This window comes from Ambystoma mexicanum, chromosome 3p, assembly GCF_040938575.1.
Source record: "Ambystoma mexicanum isolate Mex_15411 chromosome 3p, UKY_AmexF1_1, whole genome shotgun sequence".
Classification (NCBI taxonomy): domain Eukaryota; kingdom Metazoa; phylum Chordata; class Amphibia; order Caudata; family Ambystomatidae; genus Ambystoma; species Ambystoma mexicanum.
The window spans coordinates 1,001,281,314-1,001,299,300 of record NC_090925.1 but is presented as its reverse complement, the minus strand read 5'-3'; the positions used below and the strand labels follow the sequence as shown (position 1 = coordinate 1,001,299,300).

The 17,987-nt window shown below is 45.1% G+C and overlaps 1 protein-coding gene across 3 annotated transcripts in view; it reads left to right on the top strand.

Annotated features, from left to right (window-relative positions):
• LPIN3 (lipin 3) overlaps positions 1-16,131 on the top strand; it is a 679,959-nt gene extending 663,828 nt beyond the window's left edge. For 2 of the 3 annotated variants that reach the window (XM_069652299.1, XM_069652298.1), the window contains exon 20: positions 15,309-16,131. In XM_069652299.1, the coding sequence (XP_069508400.1) occupies positions 15,309-15,462 (154 nt within the window). In that variant the 3' untranslated portion in view covers positions 15,463-16,131. The remainder of the gene's footprint in view (positions 1-15,308) is intronic. The other variant, XM_069652300.1, reaches the window with a different exon arrangement.
• Positions 16,132-17,987: the final 1,856 nt, after the last annotated feature.

Genomic DNA, 17,987 nt, shown 5'->3' with positions numbered 1-17,987 from the left:
TCCTAGCTCCTGTATCAATCACAGGAGTGACGAGGTGTGGAGGGGGTTCTTATGTTACGGAGGAATTTCCAAGAATCATTAGATTTTCTTTTCTTCAGCTGAATTCTTTTTTTGTTGCAGTGCTTTAAACAGAGCCTTTTTAGAAATGTTTTCAAAAAAATTGTTAAAAAAGGTTGTTTATCTGATCAGCTTTAACTACAAGTTGATCTTGGTCAGTGTTTCCTTGTGGCTCTTCATTCACTAATAAACTGCGCACTGCTTTCTTTTATTCAGGCCAGGTGTACTAGAATTCTCTGAAGTCTCTGGTAATTTGGCCTCACCGTACAGGAGATGCCGTACTTCATTTCGCCGCAGCTGTATACAATTGATGTTTCCATCATCAGTCGACGCAGGATTAGACCCAGCACTATTGGTTAGCCCACCGCTGGTATTCAAGAGCGTCCCCAAGTTATTTGCTTTGTATGTCATACGTAAACATTTTAAGGATTCCATGACACTGTTCATCAGAATATTTTGTATCCGCTACATCACCTTTCGCAAGATCGCTAATGCAACCTTGCCATTGGAGTAAGAGTTCCACCTCTCTATCGAGTCTTGCCTGGACGTTCGTTGTGAATGACTAGAAAGATCAACTTGGAATAAATCATTGCTCAAAGGTTTGCCTGGTCTTTGGAACTGCCATTCAGTGATGCATATACTTTCACAAACGGGGCCAAGGGAATAGACACAGTAGACATTAAATTAGTTTGCAACAGAAAAACTGATGTAGCCGAAGGTTGATGATCCGAAGCCCTTAAATGCGGGGAATAAGTTGACTTAGTTGATGGTGTCGAAGTCCACAAACAAAAGCTATTTAGAGAGGCCTCCCGAACCGGCTCTGGCAGGTCCATCTGAGTCTGCTGTGTAGAATGTGTATATCTCAAACCACTCTGTTGATTTAGTGGACTTTCATACTCCATTTCATTGTGTTTTGATAATGAGGCTGTTTGACTCGACTGCAGCGGTAGTTCCCTTTGCGTAGTACTCCAATTGCTCTCGATCTCCTCCATGGCCGTGGAGCAACTCACTTTAACTGCAGCATTTGTTACCCTCCACTGCTTCTCGAAAGATACTTGGATTTCCACAATATCTTTCGAGAGACGAGCAGCCAGAATGGATGCTGGTTCCTTTGCTTGAATGAAGAACAGCAGAGTTCTTCAGCGACTTCGTCTCATTTGGCACTGTATCATTTGCTGCTGTGCCATTGGGTGAAGACCACGACACACCGAGGATTCTTTCCCCACTCTCCACCCAATAGAACTCTGTTGAAGCCCCCAGACCCTCTGCTGGAGCAAAAGGCGCTACATGGACCCGGTGGTGGGGTAAGAGGTAGGGAACGGGATGGTACTAGCCGGTCTTTTAGTATTTAAACCACCAGCCAACTGTCCTGTAACTCCAGGGAGGCATCAAATAACGGACCCCCCACCTTCACTGGTGCCAAGATCTCCACATCTGTGAGTTTATCAGACACACTTAGGTCTTTATTTCTCTGATCTTTGGTGTGACACTTGGTCGGCAAACAAGTAGAGTCAGATTTTGCCAGGGAATGTAGATTCGTGTTCACCTCTTGATCCGATGCAGACATACTGCCCGGATTCTCCAGCAGCTTGAGTTGGCGACGTGTGTTCAGACCACCTACTTCCATCATCGCTGAACAGGATAAAAGCCCAAAGCTCACTGAAGCATTGAAATGTTGCTCTAAAGCATTGGAACTGCACGCCTTCAGCCTGACTGAGGGGTATCAGGTAATATTATCCCCACCAAAGATATTGTCATATATATGGTCATCAGGAACGGCCATAGGTGATATTTTTAGGGGGGATAATATTTGGGGTTTTTGGGAGCAGGTTTTGCGGGGGTGTCCCTCTCTCCCTTTAAAATAATATGGGAGCTGCGGGGGTGTCCCCCGCAGGTTCCATGCCTTAATATCGCTTCAAAAATATGGCAATATTTTTGTATGGCAATATTTTTGCGGGGATATTAACACATGGATCCGACTGAGGCTGACTGAAATCGCTGTGCGGAACTCCACGTGTGCGGGCAGTTTTTTAAAGTTGAACAAGTTCTCTAAATGCACATTAGCACACAGTATGAAGTATTAAGAGGGTTGATAACAGCACTCACTTATCCGCATGGTCACTTCAAAAGCTAAAGATGAATGAACTCGCTGTGCTGATCTCCACGCGCCCGTCAGCAATGAATCCCAGGTATTTGGCTCAGTTTAACAGCTGAGGGGTGAATGCTTCCAGGCACGTGTCATCCAGCCATTGTTTGCACGAGGAGTTGTTTGTTGGGGGGAGGGAGTAGGCCAATGAGGACAAATGTGTGTGAGAGGTGGTACGAGCATGTTGCGAGTGGGTGCTTAATGAGTCAGTACATGGACAGGTACCCAAAGATCTAGCAAGAGGCCTCAGAAAAGTGAGTGTGGGCTGGGACAAGTAATTCCAGAACCATGTATCAGGAAGTTGGTCAGAAAGCCTATGTTCCTCTTGTTAAGCCCTGCTTTGGCATGGGGAAGAGTTCTGCGCTACGTGGAACATGAAGGCATTCATCCAAGACCACAAAGGGTTTGTGACACTGTAAAAAAAAAAACAAAACAATCCAAATATTTGTTAAAAAAATAATCGAACACTTTTAATATCCCTTTTCTGAATGAAGTTGGCGCACGGGAAAACTGCAAATGTTTATGCAGTTTTCACTGCATCTGCACCATTCAGATGGGGCCTGTAAGGATTCCCCGCACAGTGCAGCTTCACCACTCTGAAACTTTGTGAAAATCCTGATCATGTCTACTGGGACCAGTATTCTGATCAAAGTGAACTGGCTTGATTGCTGCACACAGTGCACACTTTTCCGGCCGGATAAAAATCAATGTCGCAATGACAAATGCTGTGTGTGTCATAGTAGGTAGCCATTGCAGACCTCCCCTGTGCACATGCACCCCCTGCGGAAATCACTCATTTACTAAAGAGGTTCATGCGCTTTTCACCGTATTTGCCATGAACCATCACAATGAGGGTGTTACTGTCTGACTGCACATACACACAAGCACCCTTGTTCTGGGGCTTCAATAGAATAGGATCCTAAGTGTTCACTAGAGTATCTTGTGTACTACCTTCCTCATATAGTCCAGATGAAATGGGCTAATTTCGCTCAGACTAACTGATGTAAAGTTAACCAGTTGGCTTTCATTTATATCATGCAGTGTCTCGTATAATGAAGAATACATTCTCTTCCATTTTTAACACGAGCAAGAAAAGTGTGGAGCTCTTGTATAAGCCAGATTCCAAATGGAGTTAAACATTGAGATGTTTCCATACTACCTTCCCCCACGCCCCCACTGAATCCCAACACACTCATTACATTTCCCTAATCAAGGAATATAAGGGTTGATAGACTGCTTGGTTTTCTCCTAAAACATCTGTATGTCTTCTGAGTCATCTGAAAGGAAATCTCGGGCAGGGATTTCAAACACCTGCAGGTAGAGTAAACCCCTCCCTGGCCTAGCATGGCACTGGGCATAGAGGCACGCCGACTCCTCAGGTCACTGATGTCTGTTGGTCACATGGATATCTTTTCGTACTGCATGAATATTCTTGCTTTTCAGCCTCTTTCAGAGATCCATGCAGAGGCAAATTCAACAGCAGCAGGTAGGCTGCCTAAAACACAGGTCAAGCAAATTGCTCACCAATCCTGGAGGGAGAATCACAAGACTGCTTAAAGTTAACTCTGGTAGACCGTCCCTGGAACCCAGCATAAAATAGCTCTTCTTCACTGGTTTTCTTTGTAGTGAAAGTGCATTAAGCAACCAAGATGCGGCAAAGCTTGATCCAAAAGACTTGACTAGGGCTTCAAATAAGACTTGCATTAAATCTCCCCAAAAACATGAATGGGTATTGTCAGTGCAAAAAGGGCTTACTCCTGTGAGAATCATTTTGGTGGCTGCTAAACATTCCAGTGTCACTTCCTCAGAGATCCAACATGGAAGCAACAGCACTTCCTGTCAAAAGAGCATCTGTTGGATCTCCATCTAAGTGCTTTATTCTCCGGCTGTCTTGGATGGCCATATAACCCACTTCTCGTGGAGAAAGAATATGTTTACTCTTTGTTTTCCAATAGGGATGTTTCCTTGGATCACATCCGTCTCATCTTGGGAAAACACTTGCCAACGTGCCCAAGAGATAAAAATATTAATTAGTTGTGTTAGATGTGTTTCACCTGCATACCAGAAGGTTGGGCAAATATCCAATTGCATAACTTTACAAAACCTTTCCATTACGGGCAATATATCTTTACAGATTCAGAGGTCCTAGGCCGCAACAAATGTGTTGTGATTGTTCCTTGTGTGGATTACACTCCCAAAAAGATAAAATAAAAATTGAGGGTCTAATATTGGGCCTCATTAGGACCCAGGCGGATTTCGCGGTGCTAAATGCACCGCGAAGCACGGCGGAAAGCCGTCGATAGCGCCATGGGGGTTGGCGGATTTACCGCCCCATTCCGACCTCGGCGGAGCGGTAAATCCCCAATCCCCATTCTGCCCTTCCCCATTCCCATTCTTGCCCCATAGGGTATAATGGGAGTGGGGAAGGAGTTAATTACGCCACCGTAAAATACGGTGGCGTAATTAACAACGAGGTCCCGTAGCGCCATGGTTTTCTCCGCCTGGTAAAACCAGGCGGAGAAAACCTCCATGGCGCTACGGGAACTCGTAGTATGGCGGAGAGGTACGCCATGCACTACGCTGGCGTAAAACCCTCTCCGCCAGGGTCCTAATGAGGCCCATTGTTAGAAAATCACACTTTTGGCTTTTGATGGGGCTGGTCTGTTTGGTGACACTTTTCCACTTGTGATTGCTTCTGTCTTTCTGCTTAGTTTCTTAAAATCTACTGTTGCGTCTTTCTGATTGTGGTGTTTAAAAAGCCAAAGAAGCACCAAAAAAAACGAACAAACAACACTCAGGCACATAGAGCTGCCCCAGTTTGGATTTTTTCGGGTTTATTATGGAGAAAAAACAAAGTCATAAGATTGCCCAATATTGTTGGTTGTCCATAGTCCCCCCCCAAACCTGTGGTACACTGCTTATTGCTGATCTATACTAATTGGGTACACCAGTGCAGAATCAGGAATTTAGTCTGTGAAAATGTGTTGTAGTAGTGAATGTTTGCTGAACAAACCACGCCCATATCATATGTTGCCTTACAAAAGAGCATTCGGTTGGATAGTAAGGCCAGAAGAACCGGAAATGTGAGATATTCTCCTCTCTGCCTTTACAAGAGGGACAAATATCTTAGTTCAACATGCTCGAGGAATGTGTTAAGCTGTGCAAGGGGCAGTGTGTTGAACTGAAATCTAATGTAGATTGATCAGGCAACAGGGAGTTTCACTAAATCAAGATATTTTTCATAACTATAATCCTGTTTTATATCCCAAAAGGATCAACCGAGTTTGGAGCGTTCACAAACCACCTTAGCAGAATTAAATGTATATTATATGCTTCTTTTTTCTTCGTTTTTGACCCATCATCACTGCTGCCTGGGGTGGACCATAGCTGCAAAAAGTCTAGGTCCATCAGCATATTTTTACATGGTGACACCAGAGAAGCGATCACGTCCCTTCATGTGTCAACAAGTCTTCCAAAGGTTCTTTACATTTTGCGAGCATGGGGAAACGCACAAATGTGTCCAATAAAATACCTGATCTAAGTTCTATTAAGGTTACAGTGGATCTAATGCCAGTTTCTAATTGTAAAGGCAAGTTTGCCATACTTTTAGGGACACTAGTATTTAAAAAATAAAAAAAAGTGTTCTCCTTAATCGATAGGCTTGCTGTAGTACGATACCCCCATAGTTCAGCGCCATAACGTGCAGCTGCTCTTGCCTGGGGCTTATCAATCTCTAACCTTGTTGCAAGGGCTCCATTGCCCGGTACCAAGTGAAAATCGCCAATGCGGCCCTTGTTCTTTCAAGGGAGATATTTAGTTTATCCAATTGGTCATCCTACCTACAGTTGCTTGTAAATCTGGGCCCTAGGTAGTCCCACAATGTGACTTGTGCCAGGCACTCGCCATCCGTTAATATTGACAGTCTAGGCTGCTTCATGCATGGTGGGTGAAAACAGTGATTTCGTTTTGGAGGCATTCATTTCTGGGCCCATAGATTTGCTGAGTTAGTAGAAGAGCATGCATGTTTCTTTTTTTTTAACCCTATATCAGTTGACAGCCTAGCCACTGGGCATCTGCCCTAAGTGCAAGCAACTCCTCTACTAAGTCATTTGTATAGCTGCAAAACAAGGTTGGGGCGATGACGCAGCCCTGCCCAACACCCCGATGAATCCTTATTGGTTTGGTCTGATCCCCCGATAGACTCAACTCACAGGTGCTTCATTATTCGAAATTGATATGAAACTTAGGAAAGACTGCGCTTCCTGTTTTCTTATTTTGTCTTTATTTATTCTTAGAATATGGAACATTATAGGGTTGCAACCTTGTAACTTCCATTTCGAGGTACAGGAAGCAAAGTAAGTTTCAAATGATTCCCAGTGGGCATGTACCCTTGTGCTGATTGTTATATATCCTTCAGTTCCCATTGGAGAAGAGGGTCGCCCTCTACGATTCTAATTTTAGGACAGCCTAGGCTATTTTAGGACCTTTTTGATTTCACTATTTAGTCATATTTACCCTTCACCCTCACTTTCCATGGCTCTGCTATAGATTAGATAGGTGGCCTCTGTTTACCAGTAGATCCACAGCAGCTGCCTGCCATTTTACTTTTGAGTCATTTCAGGAGTAGCTGGTTCTGTGTGTTGCTTGGGTAGTTATCGACTTTTTTGGGATATTCCAAGCATCCTGAAGTTAATTTGGTTGATGAAGCATCAATATTTATTTCCTTTTCTGTTGAAATTGGTTTGATTCAACTCTATAAATAGGCATATACTGATGTAAATAAATATCATTAGATATGCCCAATGTGTGTTAACACTATGGTGGGTTTCTTATCTTGTCTCGATTTATTCTTAGAATATGGAACATTATTGGGTTGCAACCTTGTAAGTTCGATTTGGAGGGAACAGGAAGCGCAGTCTTCCAAAAGTTTGAAATTGGTTTAGAATAATTCCCAGTGGGCATGTACCCTGGTGCTGATAACTCTACCTAGCTGCCAGCACATTCCTCTGAGTGGAGCCTTGCTCCTCTTGTACATCACCAATTGAGTGAGTTTTGTTCTAACTCAGTGGGCACCACGTTTTCCTAGTTGGGATAGATCTCTTCACACTCCTCACCAGCGGGCTGTGGAAAAAACACCTGAACAATATGGAGGACAAAGATTACGCTAGTGACTCTGATCAGGCCCTCACGTAAGAAAGGTCATTGCAAGAAATCCCTCTCTTCGGGGGGCTGAGGTTTCTTAATGAGGCCATCCAGCAGACCCTGGTGGTCTCCCTAGTTCTTTGGTAGCATAAGTCAAGCTCAGTACTTGGACATACATGGCATCAGAGGTGCAACCAGTTTACAACCTCAAAGCAATGCAGTAACAGAACACAGCCCAGAGCAAGTTATAAAAATAGCTATTTTTTGCACTATCCCGTAATGATGCGAAGGGAAAAACCTGTAGGAAAATATACTCAACTGTTCAAAGAAAGACAATGGAATCGCAGTTAATCTGGGGTCCTGTGGGGGAGCAATTTTAATCACAGAAAAATGTCAAAATATTAGGAAAGAAACTCCCAGGTTTCTAGTATGAAGCCCAAATCTCAGCAATAGTGACTGCTGTAAGGAACTCATGGTGGCAACAGTCAGGACAGACACAAGTGATCACAGTTCAAGGGTGTTTATTAAACTGTATATGCTGGTTGGAAAAATGCCTAAATCTAAGATGGGAGCAAGCTACTGCCATCAAATAATAATAAGGCAGTCCTAGTGGCGTCTTGTAAAATAAAAGGGCCTATACTGAGAAAAACCTATTGCCAATCCTTAAGCTAAATACAAATGAAGAGTGTGGGATAAGGTTCACAGGTATAGAAGATGTGTTGACAAATGATAAGTCTGGATGCAGTAGTGTGGTCTCCCTTCCCCACGTTTTGAGCACAGGGCAAGGTAGGACTCTGGAGCACAGCACGCCCGCAAGCTTTCCCAGCACAAGCTTACAGTTTAGATCTCAAATTACCAGGTCCTTCGGTGGTTAAGTCTTTTTTCTACAAAAGGTCTCTTGCCTCTGAGGACCTGATGCCTTCAACAAAAAAATAAACAAAAGTTCCTTTCTGCTTGCATGTTGGGTGATGCCTTTTCACCACCGGATGCCCCTCTTGCGGGGTCGGATCCACAAGAAGTTCTTAGCAATATCAGGTCCTTCGGTATTCAAGCTTCCGGGCTCAGACCTTTTTCTATTGGCCTCCCTCCGCCGGGTTCACTCTGGCTTTCAACACAATCTCATCTGTGACATCTTTTTCACAAATCTAAATGTCTTTTTAAACAGTTCACTGTGGACATCCCTCTGGCGGGTTCACTACTGTCAACACACTGTTAATCAGGGCTTTTGGCTTTGCCCCTTCTTTAATGCCATCCCTCTATTGGGTTCACTCTTGCCAACTTTACAATGCAGGACTCGCTTCCCTTAGCTTCACAATCATCTGTAGGTCAAAGGCTTTCAACTGTACAGAGGATTTTACTAGACCCCTGTATGACCACTTTGACGCCCTCCTTGCCTTTCTCCAAAGGACTTCTGATAACGTTAGTTTCAACAGGGTAATCGCCCAGGGTTTCCTGAGTGAGCACCCACAGGGTGCTTGGCTCTTCTATAGCTGGCTTGCCCCTTGTGTAGCAACAGTTCTTTGTATTTTCTTTAATCAGCCGCTTGCTAATTTTGTTCAACACAGTTGGGTTTCTTATCGGCTCTCCCCTCGACTCACAGGCTGTGACAAACAACTTGGCTTTTCTTGTCTCTGTAGTCAAGGCCGGTACCACTGTGGCAAGCGTCTCCCCTTGGCTTGGTTATCAGCAGAGGTGTGCCTTGTGTACCGTTGACACCTGCAGCAACACATGCTGGCTTTTGTTCGCAGTCTCACGATTCCTTCTGTGGAGGTTTCACAGGAATGGTTCGGAAAGGGCAAGGTCGCTTCTCTCCTCGTCACCCTCTCGGTTCACGCCATCTTTCTCCTCCTCTTGAACTGCCATGCTGATTTAACGCTCTTGTCATGAGGTCTGCCTTGCTCGTATTGTGCTCTTGTGCTCCACCTTTTATCCCTGTGGGGGAGCGAAAGGACGTTGGGTGTGTGCAATTCTGGTCAATTGCCTGACCCTGCTGTCGGGACAGGTCAGGTAAATGGCTTTGGTGTTTGTCCGTCGTCTTTCGTGATGTGTGAAAGTGTTTGTGTCGGAAAAGGGTGGGGTTAGGGTGTTCGAGTATCCTACAGGGTTGGAAGGGGAAAAGGTATAAGAAGGAGGATACTGCGTCTCACCCCTCGATGTCCCACTTCCACTCCCCAATGCTCACCCATCCAGGTGATACTCCCTCACTAGTCTGCACCCAGGAACTGGATCCAATAGCGATGGCTGTGTCCTGCCCATCTAGATACAGATCCCTGGGGACTAATAAGTGAGACACCTTCAGGTTTCTCACATAGCCCTAAAGCTTTCTTCACCTAGGGCTTCACAAATTCAGGTAGCCCTCAAGATAGTAAATAGTCCTCTCATAGTCCTTATATGGTTGCTTCTACCACCTCCAAATCCTTTCATTGCCCACTGTTTTCTCATTGCTTATTTTGTTGGTTTCATTTGAATGTATATACCACTTTAACCAAAGCATGGTACAATCTCCTTCACACGACAGGCTCAGATGCTTTGGGTCGGTCCCCCCCCTAGTTAATTACAGAAGATTTGGGGGATTCTTCCACTTGCAAGCACAGGAATCGACTATGAAAAATTGTCATGTAAACTCTTGCAACTCCTACAGTACCTCTTCATTGCTCTTTCTGTGGCTCAGTAGACCGATTCATATGTGGTGCTGACTGACCCTGGATCCTCTCATCCAAAGCTTAAAAGGTTTCCTTTGCAACGAATCCCCCAGGAGTATGCAGGCCTCATGTTTGTTTCTCCCCCACTCTTCCCTGAGTTTGGGGGGATTGCCTTCTCCAATACTGGTAATTGATCCAGTGGCAAAGCAGGGACATATACCTTTTGAGAGCTTGCTATTTCTGGCAAAAGCTACTGTCTATAGATGGAGCAGGCTATTCGAATCTGCTGGTATGATAGTATTCTTAGGTGTCTTTAAATCCAATTGGCATTATGATTCCACAGAAGACTTAATATAGCTCCATGTTAATTCTCAGGGTAAGCAGAGTAACCAGTCTGAACTCATTCCTAGATAACGTCCAGCCACTTCTTTCAATGTATGATCTCTGTACCAAGAGTGGGAGGCTACACTATGTCATAACCTTAATCCAATTTGACTGGTGTCTTAATTTGCTGGAGAGATCGATACTGGGGAGCCCAGGCCCTAATTCTTCCAGAATGTGACTACTGAAAGTTTTAGCTTTGAGGGCCACCATGTCAGACCTGCTCACAGGGCAGATACCATTACAATGCAGTTTGCATTTGAACCAAGTACATGCTGTTTTCAAGTGCAGTAAGTCCCTGGTCACAGCTCTTTAATTGGCCAGCCAAACTTTATTTTAGCATCTCTTTAAACTTAAGGCGATTTAGGATCAGCTTGGTTCATCCCAAAAAACATAGCCCTTCCAGAAATTGAATGTTAGCTCACCCCCACAAGCAAATGAAGGGGTTAATGGTCTGCAGTGATAAATATGAAAACCTTGATTGTTTGACTCCATCCTGAAGAATGTTCGTACTGATCATATATATAATGTGTTTGTGTAAATGTGGAGGGGAATACTCGAGCGAAGGGAAAGGAAGCGGGAAGGACCAAGTGAGGCATGAGGGTGGATGGACCCATAATTAAAAAAGGAAACATTTGTGTAAAAAAGTGAAAGCTTTGCACATTTTTAAGTGTGTTGCAAAAATGCAAATTTCTTAGAAACCACTGTAAAGATCTTTCTTTGATGTACTGAAGTGTAGTGCAGGGCTTGTCAGATTCTATTCTTTACATGCGTGTAAGTGGTGCCAGATGAGAGGGGAAAATGGCACCTCCTTTCCGTGCCCCTTTTGGCCTTTGCTTTTTTTTTTTGGCCAGTCACATGCAGGCCAATCACATGCAGTCCTGTAAGGCCACTGCTGGTGATTACCCTAAATGCACACTGTTGTATTAAATCAGCTTTCAGATACTTATATTATAAAGTGCTCTAGAGTATCTCCCCCACCGCACAAATCTACACACCACTCTACTGCGGTCACGTGTGCCCGAAAGAAGGGATGGTCATTTAAAAAAAAAAAAAAATACATTCTGAGGCCAGTGTTTTGGCCCCAGGTGTTCTAGTGAGTCCTATCGGAGTGCACAACACTCAAAAAATGTAAACTTACTGGCGGAACACAAAGGGCTGATGCAATCTCTCAGACTCCGACTGATGTTGCTGTTGTGGACGTCCTTGTGTATATCCGGTCATATCCAATACCGACTGGAGTCTGTGTTCTTAAATAGAAAGATGCCCACCCACTTGGATGCACTCTTGGACTCCTAGTACACATTTATTAAAATCCTATCTATCACATGATCTTTGACATTATCTCAGACGAAAATCCAGTCATCATCTTCATCACCGAAACCTGGTTCTCTGACGGCTTCCACCCACCCACTCCACACAATGCCTTCTCCCAAGGCTACTCCCCAATCACAGACAACCGGGTCAGCAGAGCAGGTGGAATAGCCATTCTCCACAAACATCTCACACCCCTCATTGAGAAACCACCCTGCAGTGACTGCGAATCCCAGCTATTCAAATTCCAACTGTCACCCACTTTCACAGACCCCCTGGGATGTAACAGATCTTTTGCAGACTCCCTGAGTGACTCTGCAATGGCCATCATGATCTCTCTTCCCACGCTTACCCTTCCAGGTGATCTGAATATCTGGTTCGACACCCCCCTCCAGCCCCATGACCCGTCACTCATTTGCAACCTCAAAGCCCTCAAGATGACCTAACTCCTATCCAGCCCCACACACATTGCTGGCCACACCCTAGACGTAGTGTTTCACTCATCCAACCTGATCTCTTCCCCTCTCATCCGCCCACTAATCTGGACTGATCACTTTGATACTTTTTTTCTGAGCTATGAATACCGGCCCTCACCCCTGCCGACTCCCCTAGGATCCCGCTCTGGAACAGGGTAACTATCTCCCTGGATTTTTCATCCTCCCTTTTCAATCTCCCCCTCCAAGGAGGAACCCCTTCCCCAGACCATTTTGACCAATGGCTCTGCAATGTCTTCTCCCCCCCCCTAGCCTCAACAAGACCCCCCTTCCACCGCAAAGGACCTCCCCCCCCCCCCCCAGGTGGTTCAGCCCATCCCTCAAATCACTCAAAACCCTAAACCATCGCCTGGAACGCCTTTGGCGGACCAACCCTACCGCCCAAAACAAAGCCATTCTTGTTAGACAGAAGAATGTCTACAGATTAGAAATCGAAAAGGCAAACGTGCTTTCTACAGCTCCCGCATCGACAATGCAACCAATCCCTGCAAAGAACTCCACAAGATTATCACTGAGTTGAAGACCCCCCTCTGCTCCTTCTCTTTGTCCCTGTATCCCAAGCACTGTACAACACCATATCTGACCACTACTTCATCATAGCTGTTAAATGGAACCTCGCCATCAGCACAAAACTATCTTTCCTTGCGCCTGCCCTGTCTCTCCTGCCCCTGTCACGCACCCTCTTCAGCTCCTTCTGGTCAAACTCCCACCCTGAGTTCTTAAGGCTTCTTTCTAAAAGCCGCCCCTCAGGAACCCCGGGAGACACCTGCCCCCTGATCCTCCTCAAAAACATTCTCCCATGTCTCAATCTGGAATAAAAGAATAGCAGACCCTTAGGGCTGCGCCACACTCATACTCCTCGACCTTGTGCACCTTGAAGAGTCTCATGTGCTAGATGGCATTACCAATAAAGATCTCGGACCCAAATAACCAGACAGACTCAAATAATATGGCAAAGTACTACTTTATTATTAGCATAAAAATAAAGTAGGGCAATTTGGTGAAAAACGGGCTGTAGTCCACACACTCTCATCCAAACTTGATTATGCAAAGGTTTTATACCTCAATGTACATCAGCTATGATGTAATCCTATGTGGCACAAACTGTAAAACCTAGTGAAGGGAGGGATTTGTTAAGGGAACATATATACCTATACTATGTAGGGACGCCTCGAACTACCTCTAAATCATCCTCTTGTGCCTAGACTATTTGAATACCCTCTATTAAGGCACTTCTGCATCTCCACTCTGAAAGCTCCATCCGATACAAAACTCTGCAGCAAGGCTCCTCCTCGCACACTCTCCCAGAGAACACATCTCCCCTGCCCTCAGTATACTTCACTGTTTGCTCATCAGCCAACAGGCCTCCTTTAAAGCCATGTGTATTACCCACCGTGCCATCCATAAGAAAGGCCCTGTATTCCCCCAAAGCAAACTCACACATTACCACCCCACCAGAATACTAAGATCCGGCCCTGCACACTTCCTGGTAGTCCCCCCACCCCCACAGGTTCTCCAGCCTAGGAGGTGCCTGCTTCTCCATCCTTGCACCCACCTTCTAGAACTCCCTTCCCCTCACTCTCCGTCTCATAGAGGATCACTTGGCTTTTAGGAAAGCCCTCAAAACCTGGTTATTCCCTCCTACTTCGTGACCCCTCCATGCCCCAACTTGAGCACCGCCCCCCTCACACAAGGTCAATCCTGCAGACATACTCTCCCATGCACACTCCCTCCCACCTGTCCGTCTTTCAGCTACCTTGCCTCGTCTCTCATTTTTAGGTGGAGCACTGCCACTCCAACCCCCTCCCCCCCGCACACCTCACCGAAACCATGTATGGAGGATTCGAGAAGGTATCCGATAACTGCACATAAGAACCCTGAGAGCGGGCGAAGTATTGCACTCAAATGGGCTCTGAGGGTGGGTAATGCATCGCACTTAAACGCACCTTAGGTCTAGCAATTGGTTCAACTTGTGGGATAATTTAGTTATATTCAAATCTTCAATTTTCTTTGTAGTCAATACTCTGTGTAACTCTAAAGGTATGAGGGTGGGCATTGCTGCCGCAAATAGACATGTAAAATGGGAATCTTTTCACACTCGAAGGACCTGGTGATGGCAATGTTTCACCCTAAGATCCAATCACAGGGTGAGTATTTATATTTAATTAATTATTGCACTCAGATCGTATGTAAGACTAAGCACTTCCCTTTGCACACAGATTCAATCCAGGAGATGCACTGTTTGTACATCTAACCCTTTTTTTTCCACTTGCACTCCGCATCTTTGAAACTCAGCCGAAGGCACAGCCAAACTCCCACACACCTCTGCACTCAAATATAACACACACTACTGCACAGCACCTCTGCCATAAGAATGAAGCCACCTTTCACAACAGTACATTCAAACTGTAGCTACTCACATAATTATCTATCCACCTCCTGCTTAGTTCATACTATACCTTCTTTCCGCCCATTCACATGCCATTCGGACATGGGTGACTAGTAGGAACCTGGCCACCCGCAGATAACTCTAATGGCTGAAATGCACACAACACACGCATGACACCTCCCGATTTTGTCATACTTTTTGTCCCATCCTATGGCGTTCAACCAGCAGCGCATTGGGACCATAATTATGGTAAAAGGTGCTATACAAATGATAAAATAAATACAAAAAATATAGAATTTTAATGTACACAAGCATTTCTTGACCAGCCATAAGAAATTGTCTAGTTTGTTATGCAGGTTATTGTGGGATTAGTACCCACATATTGGTTATACCACAATGCTGTGTTACTATTGTAAGATGCCAGCCCAAATGCGGGCTACCTATACTATATAAGAATTCCAGCGTAGAAGTGCCTTATCACTTTTCTAAATTCATTGTGAATAGCATATCACTACAACATGAGCTGAAAAGAGGTTTTTGCTTGATTAAATAAAAAAGACGTAGCTTGTAATTATAGCAACTGAAATTTAAGAATACACTTTCCAAATGTGTACGTTTCTATCGAGCGCACACGTGTGAACTGAGAAAATGTGAATATCATGTATTTTGGTGTTTAGAAATTTCATCCTCAGCCGGAATCCATTTACTACCCCAGACCTGACTTACTTTGCTTTGTTTTGTAGGTATGCTCGACTCGGTGAACTTGTGGAGCTGATCTTTCCACCAATTGCCCAAGAGACCACCTCGGCACTGCTCTGCCCTGAATTCAGCAACTTTGCCTACTGGAGGGAGTCTTTGCCCTCCATCACCCTGGATGATCTAGCAGACTTATCTTAAAAACAGCAAGGTTTATGAGGCAGTGTGTGCCAGGAGAGAAGTCATAGAGGGCACAGTGACAGCTAGACAACAGCGTGCCCAGTCATCCCGGACCAAGACTTCTCCCACCCATCTTTCTGCTCGTTTTAAGGAAGGAAATGATGTGCTTTCACAACTAGAGCATCTATGAAGCGCTACCATTTTTGGATGCATCAGTTAACTGGTTGCATATAATGACACAGTATATTGTGATTCAGTGTTTCCAAGCCAGCAATGCCAGTTTTTAGTTTGCAGGACTGTATACAACTGCAGCCAAGTGTTATCCAGGGCCTTTTGATAAACTGAAGAATGCATACATTGCTCACAAAATTAAATTGACCTTCATTTAATACAAAATTGAGATTATGGATACATTAACATATTAAAGGATCCCTAGATCCTGGTTTGGTTCACAATAAACCTTGGCCCAGTGTTGTAATGCTGCCAGTGCAAATTATAACGGACGTACTGTTTTGCTATATGTAAAAATATTGAATGTTAGAGCTTTGTGACCCAATCAGTTATTGGAGCATGTGTAGAATAGGGATCAATAAGTGATCTTGGAGAAGTGAAACCATGAAGGGAATTAGATATGTAGATCATAAATCCACGATTTTGGTGGTGAAAATAAAGTGTGAAACTCCAATATAATACATGTGTTGAAAAATAGTCCAAGCTCAGTCGTGCCTTTTCCTCATCATACTGCTGAAGTTCAAAACTGTACTGAAACATGATCACCATAAAACATATACTTCATTCTCACTTCATGCCACAGTGCTAGGTTTGTTGTCTGAAGTAACTAATGCAGAATCTTGTGAGCAAGGACCAATACCCCTTGTTACCAAGGAAGAATGTTTTCCAGCCTTGGATTGTCTTTAAACAGAAGCAAAGAAAGACAGGTTGCAAAGTTCTCTTGACACCCTCTCACTGGTCTCCTTCGACAGACATGTTTCACAAAGCCTTTTACCACTAAGCATTTTTACTCCAGGGCTGTGAACCAATATTTCAGGTCTACTGAATACTGTTTATTCTTGACTCAGTAAGCACCTGGGACAGACATTCTCCATTAATCTTCCTGGTTGATGCCCAATTTAGCAAGTGATTCACTTTGAGTGTGTCTATTATATGTATTAATATGTAATAGTTGTATCTCCTGATGTAAGATATATATATTTCGAATGGATTGTGTCCTCCAATGGATTCCTCATCTTTGACATGTAATGTCCACTGCTGTGTACTTCGGAATTCTTTTCGGCAGAGGGTGTCCTGTGTGGGGTCGATGTCCCTCGAAGGCCTCCGTCGAGGGCGACGTCATCGGATGTTATAAATAGGACGCACGGCACCTGTAGCCTCAGTTCTGTTTTTTCCGCAAACGTGTTTGCTTCAGAGACTCGGCACACCTTGTGCATTCATTGTGAATATGTCTTCTTCTTTGACCCCTCTGACTGCGGTCTTGCTTCAAGACATTCCGGGACAGCAAGTCTAAAATCTCGATAAAAGACCCTCATCGCATTTGTTTGTGGTGTCTGGGCAAGAGTCATGACACAAACAACTGTTCCAAATGTCAGTCGCTGACTGCTAACACCTTGCGGAAGCGTAAGGGGAAGTTACAGGTAGGTAGGGGTTCCAAACCCAGTAAGTCTGGTAAAGCTGCTAAGGGGGATGCCCACCCACAATTCAAGGGGCGACTCTCCTCGTCGAAAGGAGTCCCAGGGATCTCGGTCCCGGAGTGGTTCCCGCCATTCATCCTCCTCGTCTTGGCGTTCCCGGAAGCGCCATCACCGGTTGTTGTCACCGGTTGCCTTCCCCGTCGTCCTCGGAGGGTGCCGCTGCAAGGAAAGTGGCTTGTCCTACAAAGCCCTCGACTCTGGAGGAATTTGTAACCTTCAGAGAGCAGATGCTGGTGATTTTCCAATCCCAGGGCACAGTTCTGTCCGCATCTTCGAAAGAAGCCGTCAGGGAGCGGTCTCGGTCCGTGGCTCGTGCGCCTTCAGGCTCGGGTCCTCGGTGCGATTCTTATCGGGAACCTTTGAGGTCCCGTTCAGACAAGTTTCCGGAGGATCGCCAGAGATGTGCTTCCAGACCTCGGTCCTCTTCCCAGGCGAGACCGCAGAAGTCTGGTAAGGGCTCGAGTTCGTCGTCGACTCCGTCTGCGCTGTGTCCATCGGATACGGATGTCAAAGCTTTGCCTTCACACCAGCCCTTGGTGCTGTTATCATCGCCGAAGCCGTCGATGCCATCGGCACCCTCGACGCCTTTGGGGCCTTTTGGCCAGAATTTGTCGATGGAGGTCCCTGGTACTGAGGATCCTCCAAGGAAGGCTACTTTAAAGTCAGTGAGGCCTGTTAAGGATTTCAGACCCTCTTCTGTCCCAGGCAGGAGCTTTTTCTCCCTCTGGGTGATATCTATGAGGATGAGGAGAGGTCAGATTTGGAATTTGACCCTTTTGAGCCTGATGTGGCTCCTGTCTTTTCCGGGGACAGTCAGTTGGAAGTGTTACGTCAATC